This window comes from Spea bombifrons, chromosome 3 (genome assembly GCF_027358695.1).
Source record: "Spea bombifrons isolate aSpeBom1 chromosome 3, aSpeBom1.2.pri, whole genome shotgun sequence".
Taxonomy (NCBI): Eukaryota; Metazoa; Chordata; class Amphibia; order Anura; family Pelobatidae; genus Spea; species Spea bombifrons.
Window position 1 is genome coordinate 117,482,736 of NC_071089.1, and position 19,223 is coordinate 117,501,958.

General features: G+C 45.7%; 1 protein-coding gene across 3 annotated transcripts in view; it reads right to left on the bottom strand.

Annotated features, from left to right (window-relative positions):
- The window catches only part of HMBOX1 (homeobox containing 1), a 44,392-nt gene that overhangs the window by 1,566 nt on the left and 23,603 nt on the right, over positions 1-19,223 (bottom strand). The window contains exons 6-9 of one of the 3 annotated variants that reach the window (XM_053459929.1): positions 17,028-17,181; positions 2,876-2,958; positions 655-750; positions 99-187 (exon numbers count right to left, since the gene is read on the bottom strand). In XM_053459929.1, the coding sequence (XP_053315904.1) occupies positions 99-187; positions 655-750; positions 2,876-2,958; positions 17,028-17,181 (422 nt within the window). Of the gene's footprint in view, positions 1-98; positions 194-654; positions 751-2,875; positions 2,959-17,027; positions 17,182-19,223 lie in introns of all 3 variants that reach the window. The other 2 variants (XM_053459928.1, XM_053459927.1) reach the window with 2 other exon arrangements.

Genomic DNA, 19,223 nt, shown 5'->3' on the forward strand with positions numbered 1-19,223 from the left:
GTAAAACGTTGTTATCGGAGGCGGTAAACCTCGCACTACAATATAACGGTGCCCAGATCCTCCAAGGGGACGAAGAAAGCTAAAGCAGTGAGGCTCACCTGTTCAGAGTAATCGTTCCCATCGACGTCATCGCTGTTTGAATGGCCTCCAGGACTTTGTACATCGATGCCATGACTCTCCAGGATTGCTGCTTCTTCGAAAAAAGCAAATATGGCCCTAAATTATCTGCGATGGCAACGGAAACCACCCTGCAGAGTTAGAGGCATGCAGGTAACCCGGCAATGGGCAGAGGTATTGTGGCATTTCCGGTGGCTTTGTCAATGGTGCGTGACCAAGGGGAGAGATTTGCTCTACTTTGCTGGATCCCAGACATGTTATAAGGGGACACCCGATGATAGTTTCCCACTTTTTTTTTTAAAGGGACTTCATTAGCATAAGGATGACTTCATTAACATCGCCGTAAAGAATCATCTCAGAAAAACATTGTATACTGGAACAGTGTGAAAATAAAGAGTCTTCAACACCACTAGAACTAAAACGCCAGACTAGTAACATAACCTGGAGCTTATATAGGTTGGAAACCTATCTGGCCAATCAAATCTCACATAACCCAGGACCCTCCGCGTAGCGTCACGCGGCGCCGCGGTACATTACCAATATTGGCTCTTCTCTTAATTTCCTTTCGTCGGTTGGCAAACCAGTTATAAACCTTCAAGGACGTGACCCTCTCCAGATCAGACAGCTTTTTTCCTACAGAAAAACATACAGAAAACACAAGATGAAAAACCTTGTTTGTGCTTTTTTTTTTTTTTTTTTTCTTCCTCAACCCTACAAGTTCTTCCTTTACTGGCTGCAGGACTATGACATCATTGTGATGTCATGCTGGACCAAGTCTCTCGAGAATGCGGGATAATTACAGACAAGGGGTCAAAGATTAGGCTCGTGTTGAAAGTTGCTTGAGTGACGCAGCTGCCATGCTTCTAAAAAGGGATTCGGGTTTCCACGGGGACTACGTCACATTTAGAACTTCCTCTTGAACTTGCCCGCAATGTCTATTTTTAAAAAACATTAACTTTTGTTCCGTTTCGAGGACGGAGTTTCCTTTTCCCTTCGCTGTGTTTTAAAACGCTAGACAGCCCCGTAACCTTCAAAGTAAGAAGGAGCACTTAAGTTTATACACGAAGATCCCCCCCCCCCCGTAATCTACTCATCCCAAGTGATGCCGGAGCCAACTTGGCCATGTACTGATTTAAAGCGGGTTGGCTTCCCACCAAGTGCCTTAATAGGGAATGAATTATTGTTCAGACGTAAATTATGCAGATGGATGTGATTTTTACATAACGTTTCAAGGTCTTTGCTGAATAATACGCAAAGACGACAAACGGAGAATCCTCAAATCGCTTCCGAGGGCCGCAGAGAAGGGATCGGACGGGGAGCGGACCTCAACCTGGCCGGGAATTCGTAAAAATAAATAATAGAAATACCGATCTGTGCTTTTATGGCTGAAAATGTAAAAGCGGCGGATTGTTTGTAGAGTAAAGAATTCCAGATGGGTGGAAGAAGGTTCTATTAAGTCACTGGTGGGGTAACTGGCTTTGCCCCATGTGTGACCAGTAAATCCGGCACTGGATGATGCCCTGAAGGTTGGGAATTCGAGGGGCCGTGTTCTACGCACCCGCTAACGCTTTGCCCTTAGACGTATTTAACGAGATTAAGACATTAAAACATGCTGGATTTGAGCAACTAAGGTCAAATATCAAATTAACCCAAATCAATTATTATTCGTCGGCTATAAGCACGTCGTGATCACCCGAACACGGCGAGGGCATTATGGTTTGGCTTACAGGTCCCTACGAGTATTATCTCTTCTCTGTTCCTCTTAATGGACGCAAGCTCTGCAATCCACTAAAAAGCAGACCAAGTAGGAGGCCGATAAATATCATTAAGAGCTGGAAAGTCCTCATCAGAAAGTCCATATTGGACGAAGGCTGGCCAATCACGTTTCATATTTTTTATTTTATTCTAATTAGTTATTTATGAACCCAATAGTACACATTGCTCAATCCGATGAATACACGGTTTTGTCTAGAAGAAGAAAAAAAACAAGCTTCGTAACCCAATGATAAAATTACCGTATTGGCTCGTATATAGGCCGCACCCTTAGTTTGGTGCTATTTTAAAGAAAATTTTATTTTTAAAGAAAAAAGCCACGAGTGGAAAAGTAAAACAGTATTTTACCTAATAAACAGGAATACACGTATTGTAACATTTTTGGTATCTATTATGCAGTCCGCACATGTTATTTACAAACAGATATTTGGAAAACCAAGGTCCCCACCTCAATTCGTAATGCACCTTACTTATAGATATGCCCCTCTGCCCCCTGACATGCTTTATGCCCCCTAGAAATGCCACTCTGCCCTTCTCCCAGACTTACCAAAGAATCCCCAGATTGCTGATGTCTACCTGGGACAGCTGGTAGACAAACTCTGCCACCGCCCGGCACTTCCCCGTCATAGAAGCCCAGGTGGAGGTGCCGGCAGCAGCGGAGGTTGTCTGCAGAAAATTTCCGCCGGGGCTTCTATGGAGCACCGGAAGGTAACATCACGCTGGTGCTCCGTTATAGAAGCCCCCAGGAAGTGCCGGTAGCAACCAAATGCTAAGGGCATTTCTGGAAAGGGTTAAAGGTGCGATTTAATTACGAAAATTTTGCAGGTTGAACAACAGCTTTAACATGCATGCGTTTATTTCTTTGCATGATACTGGGGGGGGCGCACCATTAAGTTTCCCCAATGGGGGCGCACCATTAAGGGCCACATCTGACCCACAAGGTGGGTTCGTCAGGCTTGTGTGTTCCCCCGCGTGGCATTTTTACCTGGTTTCTGTATCACGGCATTGCAGGCATTTGCGATTTCTTCGCGTTTCGCCTCGTCGGGATACTGGTTCTCGTTAAAATAGCTGAAAAACAAAGTCTGGGTGTTAACAGGGTTAAAAAGAGCTGCGTACAAAAGTTTTGGAGATTTATTCGCTAAAGAGGGGGTCCGCGAATTACGCTGGCGGATACGTTGAATATTTCATCTCCAACTCCACTGTGCATTACGAACGGCCGGTCACAGGGCTGAGATGGCCCTGTATAATGTATGGATAATGCAGTGGTAAAGTGATGTAACTGATCTGACTATGCATTATACAGGGCCACCCAAGCACTTCTCGCAGTGGGAGCTCACTGGTGTCGGCCCTTCACAATGTATAGTGAAACTATAATAATGATGACATGAAACAGACAATGGCCATTAGTAACAGAAATCAGTTTATTGCCCAGTGCAGGGGCTATTTAATTGTTAGTGTTTACTTTGTTTAATGGCTTTAAAACAATATGTATCTGGGTACCCAGATAAATTCACTCTGTCATGGAGTCTAATATTAATTAAGAAGAAATGCACTTTTCAGCTGAAAAGGGGGAACTCTTTTGCGTTACGCTCCCTGAGCAGGAAGTCACTGAATGAAAAAAAAAGGCAGGGAAACTTCCTGCTGCAAACTCTGGTTTTAATAATTTAAGGATACAGAAACGTAAGGAAATGTTTCCACTGTGTGTTTGTGAAGTCTGCGTGGAAACATTGTGACGTGTTAGTACCTGTGTGTATTGTGTGTATTTATTAACCACCTCCATAGTTGCCCTATGAAGCCCCTGTAGTTCTTGCCATCAGCTCGTGGATTGGGTTTAATTAATTTATTCGCAGGCAGATATTCTTTGCCACAATAAGATTCTGAAAAGTTCTTATCCGGCTTATAACGGGAAGTCGCAGCTTCATACTCGGCTCGTGCGCTCGGCTCATGTGGGATTCTGTATTCTGCGCCAATGACTTTAATTCCACTACGGGATAAGTAAAATATACTTCAAATAAAAGTAAGGTTCTTTTCAATTTTTACTCATAATATATAAATAAATAAATATATATATATATATATATTTTTTTTTTCTTTTTTTGGGGGGGACATCCGATCACAAGATCAAAAAAAGAATCTTCAATATATAAAACTGGCGTGGGTTCACTAAATGGGAGAGGAGAAAATTACAGCTAAACACGAGCACCGCCAAAGTGTCAAAACATCCTTGGTCACAAAGGGTAACAAATAAAAAAATAGTCTGGTCATTAAGGGGTTAATTGTCTTTTATTAAGTGTAAACAGGGTTTCTTCTCCTGTCCAAGTATCCTCAACATTGTCATCTATTAACAATCTACGAGTATTTCTGTGAAGCATGCGCAATGTCAGAAGAAGCCCTCACTTCTCAACACTGCAGAAAGTCTCTTTGGAACAAACCACTTCGTGTAAGGAGAGGGGGGGTCATGTGGAATAAAACATTTGTGAAAGAGGCAGCTGTGTATTGGCCCTGAGGATATTTGGAACCAGGGCAGAACACCCCTATGGTCCTTGCACTGTGGTACAGCCTGCCCTGACTGTGATGTCATAGTGCTGTGATGTCACAATGCTGTGATGTTCTGTAAAAGCACATCCAGACACTGTGGTTGTTTCAGATTGTGAGCAGTAGCAGTACTGAGCATAACAGTTACCTGTCCACGACAGGCAGCGAAATCGCGATTTCTATTGACTCTGAAAAGACAAAATAGGCAGAGAGTAAAAGGCCTTCATTCGTGTGACGGAACACCCGGCACATAGGCGCGAGTCTCTGCACCTGAACATCTTTGACTGACACCCGACAGATACACGTTTCAGCCATCATGGAGCGCACTTGCTTCGGCACTCCTGGCCCTCGCACAAGCAGCAGAATAACATTCACGCTGTTTGTGTTTGGCTGGGCGCTCTTATGCGGCGGATCTCTACTTTCTGTCTATGGGTTCGCGACATGCCAGTCCGACAGCTGTATCGCCTACAAGGTGACGGGCCCGGTACTTGCCGGGTTAGGGCTGGCATGTTTAATGATGGCAGACTTTACTGCCCAACGAGAGAGGAGAAGGAGGGAATTAGAAGGAGACCCGACGGATCCAGATAGCAGCTTCCTCTGCGGCATACTCGTAATACTCGGGATGCTGTTACTGGTTTGCGTGGTACTGGTTTTTATCCCAGGACTTGTGGTTCCAGCCTGCAAACCGGCATCCAACACAGACAAACCCCCTAAAGTCTGTGCAGCTCGCTTAGTGCAGGTAATCGCAGTCGCAATCGGTTTGTGTTACTTGCTGGCTGTCTGTGTGAACGGAATCCGTCGGAACGGCGACTCTGAGGAGGACCCAGAAGACTCCGGATATCAGCCGGTTCCAGAACCTGATTGGTCAATGAGCAGGGACCCTCCATCCTACGACAGCATCGATTTGGAGAGGGGCGACCGTGATTCCGGCCGACGCGGCGGGGAAAATGAACACAACGTTCCAAGGCCATGGGGGCCGACCGTACAAGACATTGACGAGTTTTACCCTTCGGAGCCGCCTCCAAGATACGAGGACATATTCCCTACTCAGCCGGATCCTGAAGAGAGTTCATCATCATCATCGTATCACTCGGTTTCCCAATCATCGGAGTCGAGTGACTATGAGCTCGCACCAGGACCCTAAACGTGGAAAGTCTGAACTATTGGGGGGTTTTTTTTCTAACATTTCGACTCAGTACGGAGTTTGAGCCGGAAGCGTCACCCAAAACATCACCTCTGACAATATCCAGGTCTGCAGATAAAGGACTGAAATCAGACCGGGTTTTTTGTCAGTGCCGGCACCGTACATGACGCCTGTCGAAATGTTTTTTTCCCCCCCGTGAGACTTCCACCTTAAATAAGGGATAAATAAAATGACATCTTTTCATGACTGCCCCTCAAACAGTATCTGTGTGTGTTTGTGTGCGTGTTGGATGTACCGCGTGTACGAGGTCACATTATCGTATGGAATCTGTAACATAAATCTCTTACATGTGAAATCAATGAGTTATCTCTGGCTTGGAATCACCTCCAAGATACGAGATATATCCCACCCAGCGCGATCCTCTTCATATTACTCGAGCGACTACGAGCTCGCACCCGGACCGGAAATGTGGGAAGTCAGCGGTTTTAGGTGGGTTTGTAGGAGGATAGATTAGATCTCTGCACTGGGTTTTTTTCATTCTCAAAAATTGTGCCCCCCCCCAACATTTCTAGCTTAGTGCTCTCTGTCAGCCGTACTTCTCCAGGCCGTTTAACTCAACAATGTTGCGTCTTCGTTAAAATGCGCCGTGTTTATATAAGTATTGGCTCTATTATAGGCCGCACCCTAAAAGTTAGGTGCCTTTTTAAAGATTTTTTTTAAATAGATATGCTGCCACTCTGCCCCCCCCCGAGATGTGCAGCCACTCTGCCCCCCTCCCCCGAGATGTGTCCCCCCACCTAGACTTACCAGAGCAGACTCTCGGGTGTCTTGCGGGGGACATCTACGTAATACGCGTATACAACTTCCGGTGCCGGCACTTCCACTGAGTGGGCGGAGGCACATCTCGGGGGCAGAGTTAAGACGCATCGTGCTGACGTTCCCCGTGGGAAGTCCCGGCAAGAGATATTGTTAAAGCACATCGAGCAAGCATGTCGGCAGCGGAGGTCGTTCACGCTCATCGGCGCTGCCGGTGAACGTCTGTGCGATGCGCTTAGACAACCTCCCGTGCCGGGAATCTCCCTGTGGGAAGTGCTGGCAGGGGAGGCTGTCTCAGCGTATCAGAGTAGGATACAGGTCTCCTGCAGCGATACGGGGCATCTGTATCCTAACCCTGCTGTCACACCAACCGGTGTAGTACGTACACGGACTGGCTACCCGGTAGAGATGGCACAGCCAATTTCAGTATGTGAGGGGTTAATTCGATTGTATAGGCATGTGGCGCCAAAAGGTCTTTTTAGATAAATTGGTCTTTTGAAGCTGGGACTCCAACCAAGGCCCTCTGCAAGGTGTGAAATTTCACAGGGAGGCAGTGCCTTTAAGTCTGCTAGCCGAGTCCTTCACCATATGCCTGTATCCCCTCATATATAATGGATTCTTTGATATGCTAAGTGACCACTAGCAGTCAGGAAAACCATTTCATATCCAGGTCATATCAAACACATATCAATAATAACTTATATATTCATTATCATACCTCCTTGTGTGCATACCTAGAACGGGGAAAGCGCACCCTACAAAAAGAGTACAAACATGGCAGGGCCACTTAACCAGTTTGGAAGGAATTGTGAAGTCTATGATGGTCAGTCATAAGTAGCTAGTGTGACATATCTATGGACTTCACAATTTACAGGAAATTCATAAATGTATGAATTATGGCTGTGGCGAGCACAGGAGGGACGATAAAATGAATATAAGTTATTTGGACTGATATGTTTCCACCACACAAGGGGGAGGTCACTTATGGTACACCTTCCCTCCGCTTATACCACCTCTGGGCCGGCTTGGAAACTCGAGATGAACTGGGAAAGTGTATAAAATTAACGAGCGAAGATGGGTCATTGGGCTTACTAGGGGCCAAGATCTAATTTTGAGTAAGTCGCCATCTTTCCTTGCCGGAGCCCTACGGACAGAAAAACTGTTACTTGACCATTCAGTGAGTAGTTAGGTTTTCTGTAATTTTCTCCTTTTTATTTTTATCTGTTTGGTGTAAATAATCTGTTTTACCATCTTTTTGTGTATGCACTGTGATTTTTTTATTCATAATAAATATTCCTTTATTAAGTTCTGCCTTTGTCTGGTAAAGACTCACGTTACCTGAAGAGACCGTTTTATTGGTAATTTTAAATCACATAATTATTGTGTTAAAATATACTGTGTGGGTTTTTATAGTCTGATTCATTTGGGGTACCAAGACACCCCATTTCTAAATTGTCTTGGTGGTGGCAGCGTTATTTTGATATTTGCTATATCATTATAGTTAATCGCGGGTGGTATTAAGGGTGGATATTGGTATTTTTATCACTATTTCCGGTCTAGTGCAGACAGATAGTGAATTTTAACCCTTTTACCACCAGAACCACGTCACGCGCACGCTTGGAGTAGAGTGCGTTCGTGACAAATTGGTGGCATAGCGGTGGGATAGTTAAAAAGATTTTTCCATCTTTTCTGTACCAGATTTCAGTGTTGCTGGATTTGCTAGTTAATCCAGACACTAAAAAGAAATTGTCTCTCAATTTCCAAAGGCTGAACTCAGTGCATACTTAGTATATTTACACCTCAACAGTCCCCCCCCTCTTTGTTTTCTTTTCTTTTGCTATCATTTGTTTGGGCCGGTGTGATAAATGGAATACCAAACACAGTCCAAGAGTGCTCTGGAGCAACGTTGCCGTGAACAATGTATTCCCATCCGGGGAAAATCAAAGGATGAACTTATTCAAGCGCTTGTGGACTATGATATGCAACAAGCAGCGCAAAGTGATGCTGCAAACACTTCTGAGGGAGGCATGGTCACACGGGAGATACCTGCAGCTGATGTCAGTGACGTGCCAAGATCTGGAGATCCCTTGGACTCTTATCTACAAACTGTTTTCAAATACGTGGACCCAGCAGATGCAAACCTCAGACTGCAGCTTATCCTTAAATATCAAGAGAGGGAAGCTGCAGAGCGCCAGGCCGAGAGAGAGACTGCAGAGCGCCAGGCCGAGAGAGAGACTGCAGAGCGCCTGGCCGAGAGAGAGAGGGAAGCTGCAGAGCGCCAGGCGGCAAGAGAGCATGAACTAAAACTGGCAGAGTTGGAGAGGTTAAGTGCCTCACCTATCAGTGTGGTTTCAAGAGACTCTTCTGCACCCAAACCACGTGCAGAGAATTTTCCCACTTTGGACAAAGATGGGGATCTGGATGTTTTTCTGCGCAGTTTTGAAAAGGTTTGCAGGCAGTACCAATTGCCAAAGGACCAGTGGGCAAAGTACCTCACCCCTGGTCTCCGAGGTCCTGCGCTGGAAGCATTTGCAGAGCTACCAGCAGAATCTGACCAGGACTATGAGGCAATTAAGGCTGCACTGCAGAGACGGTACAACCTTACCCCTGAGGTGTACCGAAAGAAATTCCGGACTTTGCAAAAGCGTTCCACCGAGAGCTACACTGCAGTTGTGGGACACCTGACGACGGCATTCCGGCAGTGGATTAGAGGGCTGGAGATTACAACCTTAGAAAGCTTGGAAGATCTGATCATCAAGGAACAGTTTTTGCAGCTGTGCCCAGCCAATGTACAAGAATGGCTGCTTGACCGGAAGCCCAAAACAGCATTGGAAGCGGGTGAGCTGGCTGATTTCCACACCGCCAACCGAGCACAATCGGACCGGAGCAGAGGTTTTACTACGGGAGCATCCAGCTGGAAGACCACTACACCACGGCTTCCCACCACCCAGTCTACAATACCCTCTTCTGCGCCGGCTTCTACCTCAGGGAGAGGGGGAGCTAATGTCACTTCTACGCGTGGGGATATCCGCAGATGTTTCATTTGTAACAAAGTGGGGCACCTTAGTAATACGTGTCCTGATAAGAGGAAGCCTGCATCCCCATCTGGAGGGAGTCGCCCCTCGGGGTCACCATCTTCGGTGTTGTTCGTCTCCAGTACTGAGAACATCTCCAATGTGAATCTGCAACCTGTCACTGTGGGAAACAAGGTAACTGTGGGGCTCAGAGACACAGGGGCAGAGGTGACTCTTGTGCGTCCAGAGCTAGTGAGCTCTGAGGACTTTATTCCTGGCAAGACCTTAACAGTGCGGGGAATTGGGGGAGTACGTCCGGCGGTGCCAATGGCACGAGTATTTTTGGATTGGGGAGCAGGGAAGGGTGTAAGAGATGTGGGGGTATCAGATAACATTCCTACTAATGTGTTACTGGGTACTGATTTGGGTAGGCTGTTGTCAAAATATATGCCGGAGGATGATACTTGTGATTTATCCAGATCTTCTAGGAGCCCTACCATAGAAAGGGCAGTGTGTAACAATATAGCAGCGCAACCTCATGGGGAGAGTGGGCAGAAGGGGTGTGTGTATCCGTCTGTGCTAGAACCCGGAATGTCTGAGGTGCTGTGTGAAAATGTGAGAGGGCCACCTGGCAGTGAAGAAGGGCAGAGAGCGAGTGAATGTCTGTCTGTGTCAGGAACCAGGTCCCAGAATCCAGCATGTTTGTGGGCAAAGAGTGGGAGTGCGACAGATGGAGTAACTGTAGCCGTGGTAACCCGTCAACAGTCTGCCCAAAATAAAGGACAGGAGCTGACTCAGCCTGCGGAACCAGAAGGGATGTCCGCAGGGGCTCCTCACCCCTCTTTTCACTCCTCCCTAGTAGCTCTGGAGCCGGAGTCTGAATCGGAGCCCATTATTGGCTCTGAGGGACAGACCCTGGAATTCCAGCAGGCCCAGCAGACAGATCCCACATTAGAGAAACTGAGGGACCGTGCTATGCAGCCGCCCACAGACCTTGATAAGGAGCTGGTGTACTGGGATAAAGGGAGGTTATATAGGGAAACTATTCCCGCAGAAGGGCAAGAGCCCTTGGAAACAGAAAGACAGCTGGTGGTGCCCCAGAGGTATAGGGACCAGCTGCTGAAGGTGGCTCATGCCATCCCCATGGCTGGGCACCTGGGTGTGCTGCGGACTAAGTCCCGCTTGTCTCATCATTTTTATTGGCCTGGTATGGGCACGGATGTGGCAAATTACTGCCGCTCCTGCCCTGAGTGTCAGAGGGTAGGAAAGCCTGGGGAGGTGGGTAAGGCTCCCTTAATTCCTCTTCCCATAGTTGGGGAACCGTTTGAGAGGATAGCTGTTGATATTGTGGGACCCCTTGCTATTCCCAGTAGTTCAGGCAAGCAGTATATTCTAACCGTAGTAGATTATGCCACTCGCTACCCAGAGGCTGTAGCGCTGTCGTCTATCAGGGCTGACAAGGTGGCCGATGCTCTGTTAGGCATATTCTCCCGTGTGGGATTTCCCAGAGAAATGCTGACCGATCAGGGCCCCCAGTTCACCTCTGATCTGATGCAGTCTCTCTGTAAGAGGGTGCAAGTAGAGCATTTAATGACCAGCCCCTACCACCCCCAGACGAATGGCTTGTGTGAAAGGTTTAATGGGACCCTAAAACAGATGCTGAGGACATTTGTAGAGTCACAGGGGAGGGATTGGGAGCGATACCTGCCACATCTCCTGTTTGCTTATAGGGAGGTGCCGCAGGAATCCACAGGCTTTTCCCCATTTGAGCTCCTCTATGGACGTAGAGTGCGCGGTCCCCTAGCTCTGATTCGCGAGGGATGGGAAGGAGACTTGGGGGCCCCAACGACATCTGTTGTGGACTACGTAATGCGGTTTAGGGAAAAAATGCAGACTTTAATGGGGGAGGTGTGTGAGAATCTGAGGGCTGCCCAATCCAAGCAGAAGCACTGGTATGATCGTAATGCCAGAGAAAGAGTGTATGAAGTGGGGCAAAAGGTGCTTGTGCTGATACCCACGAGGCAGAACAAGTTGCAGGCGGCATGGGAAGGTCCGTTTACTGTGCTACAGCGGGTCAATGATGTAAACTATGTGGTGTCTTTGGATGAGAGGGGGAAAAGGAAAAAGGTATACCACGTAAACATGATGAAAGCATATTATGACCGGGAGCCTACTGTGTTAACTGTATGTAGTTTGCCTGCAGATGAGCAAGAACCTGACCCCCTTGTTGATTTGTTGGCTTCAACCAGGGATTTAGAGGGCATTGAGATAGCCCAGGTTAATACCCACGTAACAGAGACTCAGAAAGGTCAGCTACATGAGGCACTTAGACCTTACCATAAGGTCTTCACGGGGAAGCCTGGCAGGACACACCTAGTGTCACATCATGTTGACACCGGGGATCACCACCCCCTCAGACAGGCTGCCTACAGAGTATCCTTGGAGGTGAAGGCTGACATTAGGAGGGAGATCGAGGAAATGCTGGAGCTGGGTGTAATTCGGAAGTCTCACAGCCCCTGGGCCTCCCCAGTAGTATTAGTCCCCAAGAAGGATAAGACCACAAGATTCTGTGTGGACTACCGGCGGTTGAATCTGGTAACTGCATTTGATGCTTATCCTATGCCTCGCATTGATGCGTTATTAGACCAACTAGCTGGGGCCAAATTCCTGAGTATTATGGATCTCAGCCGCGGGTACTGGCAGATCCCACTGACCCCTGAAGCCCAAGAGAGGTCTGCCTTTATCACCCCTTTTGGGTTATATGAGTTCCAGGTGATGCCCTTTGGGATGAAAAATGCCCCTGCCACATTTCAGCGGCTCGTTAATCACCTGCTAGAGGGGCAGGAGGGGCATGCGGTAGCATATCTGGATGATATTGCGGTGTTCAGTGATACTTGGGAGGAACATTTGATTCATTTAACAAAGGTTCTAGACCGCATAGCAGTGGCTGGGCTCACTATAAAACCAGATAAGTGCCAGCTGGGCATGGCAGAAGTTCAGTACCTGGGGCACAGAGTAGGAGGAGGGATCCTACGCCCAGAGCCCAGTAAAATAGAGGCTATAATGGCCTGGCCTGTCCCACAGACTAAAAAGCAGGTGATGTCATTCCTGGGTACTGCAGGATATTACAGGAAATTCGTACCACATTATAGTACCCTGGCCAAACCCCTAACCGATCTCACTAAGAAGGCACTTCCGCGAGTGATTAAGTGGACCCCGGAGTGTGAAGGGGCCTTCAATGCCTTAAAACAGGTCCTTACCGACTCCCCTGTACTACAGGCCCCTAATTTTCACAGACGGTTCCTAGTACAGACCGATGCCTCTAATTATGGGCTGGGAGCTGTGTTGAGTCAGGTGGATGAGAAGGGGGATGAGCACCCTGTGGTATATCTCAGTAGGAAGCTGCTGCCAAGGGAAGTGGCCTATGCCACCGTAGAAAAGGAGTGTCTTGCTATCGTTTGGGCCTTGCAAAAACTACAGCCATACCTATATGGACGCCAGTTTACTGTGATTACTGATCATAACCCCCTACACTGGTTACACAGGGTGGCTGGGACAAATGGGAAACTTCTCAGATGGAGCCTAGTTCTCCAGCAATATGAGTTTACAATACAGCACAAAAAGGGGAGTACACATGGTAACGCCGATGGTCTGTCACGCCAAGGGGAGGATCCCACCTAATACGCAAGGCAGAGGCATGTGAGCCTCCTCCCACTGCGTCTCTTATTTGGGGGAGGTGTCACACCAACCGGTGTAGTACGTACACGGACTGGCTACCCGGTAGAGATGGCACAGCCAATTTCAGTATGTGAGGGGTTAATTCGATTGTATAGGCATGTGGCGCCAAAAGGTCTTTTTAGATAAATTGGTCTTTTGAAGCTGGGACTCCAACCAAGGCCCTCTGCAAGGTGTGAAATTTCACAGGGAGGCAGTGCCTTTAAGTCTGCTAGCCGAGTCCTTCACCATATGCCTGTATCCCCTCATATATAATGGATTCTTTGATATGCTAAGTGACCACTAGCAGTCAGGAAAACCATTTCATATCCAGGTCATATCAAACACATATCAATAATAACTTATATATTCATTATCATACCTCCTTGTGTGCATACCTAGAACGGGGAAAGCGCACCCTACAAAAAGAGTACAAACATGGCAGGGCCACTTAACCAGTTTGGAAGGAATTGTGAAGTCTATGATGGTCAGTCATAAGTAGCTAGTGTGACATATCTATGGACTTCACAATTTACAGGAAATTCATAAATGTATGAATTATGGCTGTGGCGAGCACAGGAGGGACGATAAAATGAATATAAGTTATTTGGACTGATATGTTTCCACCACACAAGGGGGAGGTCACTTATGGTACACCTTCCCTCCGCTTATACCACCTCTGGGCCGGCTTGGAAACTCGAGATGAACTGGGAAAGTGTATAAAATTAACGAGCGAAGATGGGTCATTGGGCTTACTAGGGGCCAAGATCTAATTTTGAGTAAGTCGCCATCTTTCCTTGCCGGAGCCCTACGGACAGAAAAACTGTTACTTGACCATTCAGTGAGTAGTTAGGTTTTCTGTAATTTTCTCCTTTTTATTTTTATCTGTTTGGTGTAAATAATCTGTTTTACCATCTTTTTGTGTATGCACTGTGATTTTTTTATTCATAATAAATATTCCTTTATTAAGTTCTGCCTTTGTCTGGTAAAGACTCACGTTACCTGAAGAGACCGTTTTATTGGTAATTTTAAATCACATAATTATTGTGTTAAAATATACTGTGTGGGTTTTTATAGTCTGATTCATTTGGGGTACCAAGACACCCCATTTCTAAATTGTCTTGGTGGTGGCAGCGTTATTTTGATATTTGCTATATCATTATAGTTAATCGCGGGTGGTATTAAGGGTGGATATTGGTATTTTTATCACTATTTCCGGTCTAGTGCAGACAGATAGTGAATTTTAACCCTTTTACCACCAGAACCACGTCACGCGCACGCTTGGAGTAGAGTGCGTTCGTGACAAATTTGTCACGAACGCACTCTACTCCAAGCGTGCGCGTGACGTGGTTCTGGTGGTAAAAGGGTTAAAATTCACTATCTGTCTGCACTAGACCGGAAATAGTGATAAAAATACCAATATCCACCCTTAATACCACCCGCGATTAACTATAATGATATAGCAAATATCAAAATAACGCTGCCACCACCAAGACAATTTAGAAATGGGGTGTCTTGGTACCCCAAATGAATCAGACTATAAAAACCCACACAGTATATTTTAACACAATAATTATGTGATTTAAAATTACCAATAAAACGGTCTCTTCAGGTAACGTGAGTCTTTACCAGACAAAGGCAGAACTTAATAAAGGAATATTTATTATGAATAAAAAAATCACAGTGCATACACAAAAAGATGGTAAAACAGATTATTTACACCAAACAGATAAAAATAAAAAGGAGAAAATTACAGAAAACCTAACTACTCACTGAATGGTCAAGTAACAGTTTTTCTGTCCGTAGGGCTCCGGCAAGGAAAGATGGCGACTTACTCAAAATTAGATCTTGGCCCCTAGTAAGCCCAATGACCCATCTTCGCTCGTTAATTTTATACACTTTCCCAGTTCATCTCGAGTTTCCAAGCCGGCCCAGAGGTGGTATAAGCGGAGGGAAGGTGTACCATAAGTGACCTCCCCCTTGTGTGGTGGAAACATATCAGTCCAAATAACTTATATTCATTTTATCGTCCCTCCTGTGCTCGCCACAGCCATAATTCATACATTTATGAATTTCCTGTAAATTGTGAAGTCCATAGATATGTCACACTAGCTACTTATGACTGACCATCATAGACTTCACAATTCCTTCCAAACTGGTTAAGTGGCCCTGCCATGTTTGTACTCTTTTTGTAGGGTGCGCTTTCCCCGTTCTAGGTATGCACACAAGGAGGTATGATAATGAATATATAAGTTATTATTGATATGTGTTTGATATGACCTGGATATGAAATGGTTTTCCTGACTGCTAGTGGTCACTTAGCATATCAAAGAATCCATTATATATGAGGGGATACAGGCATATGGTGAAGGACTCGGCTAGCAGACTTAAAGGCACTGCCTCCCTGTGAAATTTCACACCTTGCAGAGGGCCTTGGTTGGAGTCCCAGCTTCAAAAGACCAATTTATCTAAAAAGACCTTTTGGCGCCACATGCCTATACAATCGAATTAACCCCTCACATACTGAAATTGGCTGTGCCATCTCTACCGGGTAGCCAGTCCGTGTACGTACTACACCGGTTGGTGTGACACCTGCTGCCTGCCCAGCGCCTGGAACTGCATGTCCCGGGCGTCAGGCGATACGAATTGCGCATTCCTGCGCTAGACCCCGAATATAGGCCGCACCCCCCCTTTAAAGGCTTAAAGTGGGGAGAAAAAGTACGGCCTATATTCGGGCAAATACGGTATGAATCGCTGCCAAATAGGTGTTACTGTACAAATAATTATTGGAAACCAAAAAGACGGCGTCTCACTACGACGCTTGTAGACGTGCTGCGGGGGGGGGGGGGAATTAGCTCCCTTTCCGTGAAAAGACCCGCGGCTGCATTACTTACAGGGGGTTGGAGGGGGCGCCCTGCGGATTCCGTCTCCTGCAGGTAGGCTGTCTATATACCTGGATGGATAAGGCACCCGCCATGTTTACAGGAGACACGTTTATCTGTGCTATTAGGGACATGTGAAAGCGCTGCCTTCATGTTGTGTGTGTGACTGCGTCATTTAGTGGATACGGCCCGCATACTCCAGGGCACGGTCTCTAACTGGATGTTAGAAACAAACAGCAAAATATAAAAACATGCCCCCCCCCATTTATGCGCATCTGAACCCAGGCTTGCCACATTGCCTCCCAGATATGCCTTATACCCCCCGTATGCTTTATACCCCCACATATGCCACTCTAACATTCCCAGATATGCCTTATACCCCCAGATATACTTAATATAACTATATGCCTTATACCCCTTATATGCCACTCTGCCCCCTCCCCAATATGCCATAGTGCCCTCTGCTATGCCTTATACCCCAGATATGCCCCTAATACAGAGCAGTTCTAAAATAATGTAAAAAATACAAATAAAAGCACAATCGTTCCTTTAAGGCGCTGCCTGCCTCCCCAGAATGAGTTATCAAGGTTAATATCGGTTGCGGAATATGCAGGACTAAATTGGATCCAGTAACGTTAAGATTAAAGTATAATATTATTACACCAGACACTTGGCAATTTTCCACGGTATATACAATGCCCAAAACTGGCTTTTTGGAACAGTAACAATCGATACGAGACGCAGAGTGCACTAAACCAATAATGAAACGTTGGCAGTAGCTCTACGCTCTTATCTCATGCAGGGTCTTGCTGTGCTACACTGCCGAGAAACATTCTTTCGCCTATACACGGGACAAAGACCCATTCACCCGCCTCAGAACTCTCACCAGAATGTCCGTCTCCTGGAAATGGGGTCTCCGGAACCGCCCCCAACATTCTAGATGAGGCCTGACAACAACCGCCCCCCTCTTCCTGCCGCTAATGCCTCTCGCTACACAAATGAGACTTTAGCGGATTCATTCTCCAGTCCTACCTTTCCATTACAGCCAAGCACTCCTTTCTCCAGGTGAACCGACTTCCCCTTCGCAACCGGAACGTACCGGAGGTGGCGGTGACGGGGGGTGGTGTCTGCCTCCATTCTGGGTCATCTATGGGGGTAGGTGCAGGTCTCATGCTCAGAGTAGCACCTGGAACACATAGTGGAATTTGAGCATCAGGAAGCACGGTAATGAAATTGCGATTTGCAGAGGTCCACCAGACACTCAGACCAACAATTAGAGTTCTTGAACACCCGAATCATATTAGAGTCCATTGCGGACATTAAATATTTAACTGCTTCCCTTTTACATTTTTCCGCAAGATGGCGGCCCTAACCAGACGAGTGACAATCTCTATACAGCGGCATCGAGAACCTTAGAAGCCAAGAATGTTGGTGCGAAGGAAATTACCTTCAACCTCTGGATAAAGGAATATGGTTGTCGATCGCAAGATATTTACTTAGAAATCATTTTAATTATGTTTCTAATATGACAAACAATTCATCCAAAAACAGGCTGAGAGACGTCCCCTGAAGGAATCTCAGGCAATCGCACCGCTAATATTTACACAGTACGGCATGAGACAACACTGAAAAGAAGATCCTAAGTAAGATCCGGTTGAGGAGAATAAAATCTGAACGTTCCTTGTGTCGCGCAAAACTCTGAAGACCGAGGAACACCCCCATAGGGAAGCACTTAACAGAAAAACAGGACTGTGCTAAGATATACCCCCAAAAGTGACTTGAAAATGAAACAGAACTTGAAAAGAAACAAGGAGATATTATGTTATCATGGAATTTTGGTATCTCCTTTGGTTTCCAAGACGCCATATTACCATGTATGCTCTCAAGAAATCGGCTAACGATTTTGTGTTTGAACGGTGGAAGTCCCGCGAGCTCCACTCAAGATGTAAGCGCACGAGCTTTAGGATCATTTGTTTAGGACACAAAACAGAACTGATTATAGCACCTCAAAGAGTACACAAAGGGGACATTAAGGAGGTGCGCTCAGGTTTCTGGAAGGGGGAACATTATATATATATATATATATATATATATATATATATATATATATATATATATATATAAAAAACTATAAATATATATATAAAACTATATGAAATATACCAAGTGCCTTGAGTTACATTGTTGAAAATGTTATTATGTGAGCTGCACTGCATCAGATCTCAGTCTAATTGGTTGGAAATGTGATTTACTAACCCCACAAGGTACTGTTCAAGATAATCAGAAGTATAATTTGAAGCTTCCGAGAAGCGGAGAATAAAGAGCAGCCCTTGGTATTGCGGAGAAGACTTTTAAAGAAAGGAAATAAGACCTTACGGTAGTCCTGATAAATATCCCGGGGTTTTTAACTTCTGCAGGGGCTCTGGCGCGTTCACTCTTATTCAAGATTTATACTCCTTTTCTTAAGGGCCGCCAGATCTCATGGACTCGCAACATATAATGCATTGGTTCTTAATGGAAGCCACTGAATGATTGAATTCTTTTATGTTCTAAGCGAGTCCTTGTCCCTTTGAATATACATGTTCCGGGGGGCACCCTTTGTATAGAGAAGTCAATAAAACAAAAGCCGCTCTCTTGCAGTCGCCCGCTATTTTCCTTCGTGGTTTCATCTATGGGGAACAACACATTTCACAGCTTCCATAAAGAAGCAGAGGGGAAAACCACCCAAAGTTACAAAAAACGTTTATATATTCAAATAGCGTCCCTTTACCTGCACATTGCAACCTCCTATCCCAGAGTTTAGGCAAGAAAAAGTGATTATTCAGAGGAATAAGGAGGTGGCTTTCAATACGGATAATATTTTTGTACTAATTATATATACATGAGATTATTCTGTATTATTCTGTATTACGTAAACAATTTTATGGGGAATTTTTTTTTAGTATTTTTATCTGTATAAAATCTTTTTTCCCCTCTGTAAAGGATCCCAATGCGGGTATGTTGGGATTCCTGTGTACTAGACCCCCCCCCACCCCCCCGGTGTTACAGTACTCAATACCGATAATTAATACTGGATTAATTCTAGATTTTATATAATATATATATATATATATATATATATATATATATATATATAATCTAGAATTAATCCAGTTGGACGATCGGCACCTGAATAAGATATAGAAATGGCGCGCAAGACATCTTAATTATCAGTATCGAGTACTGTAA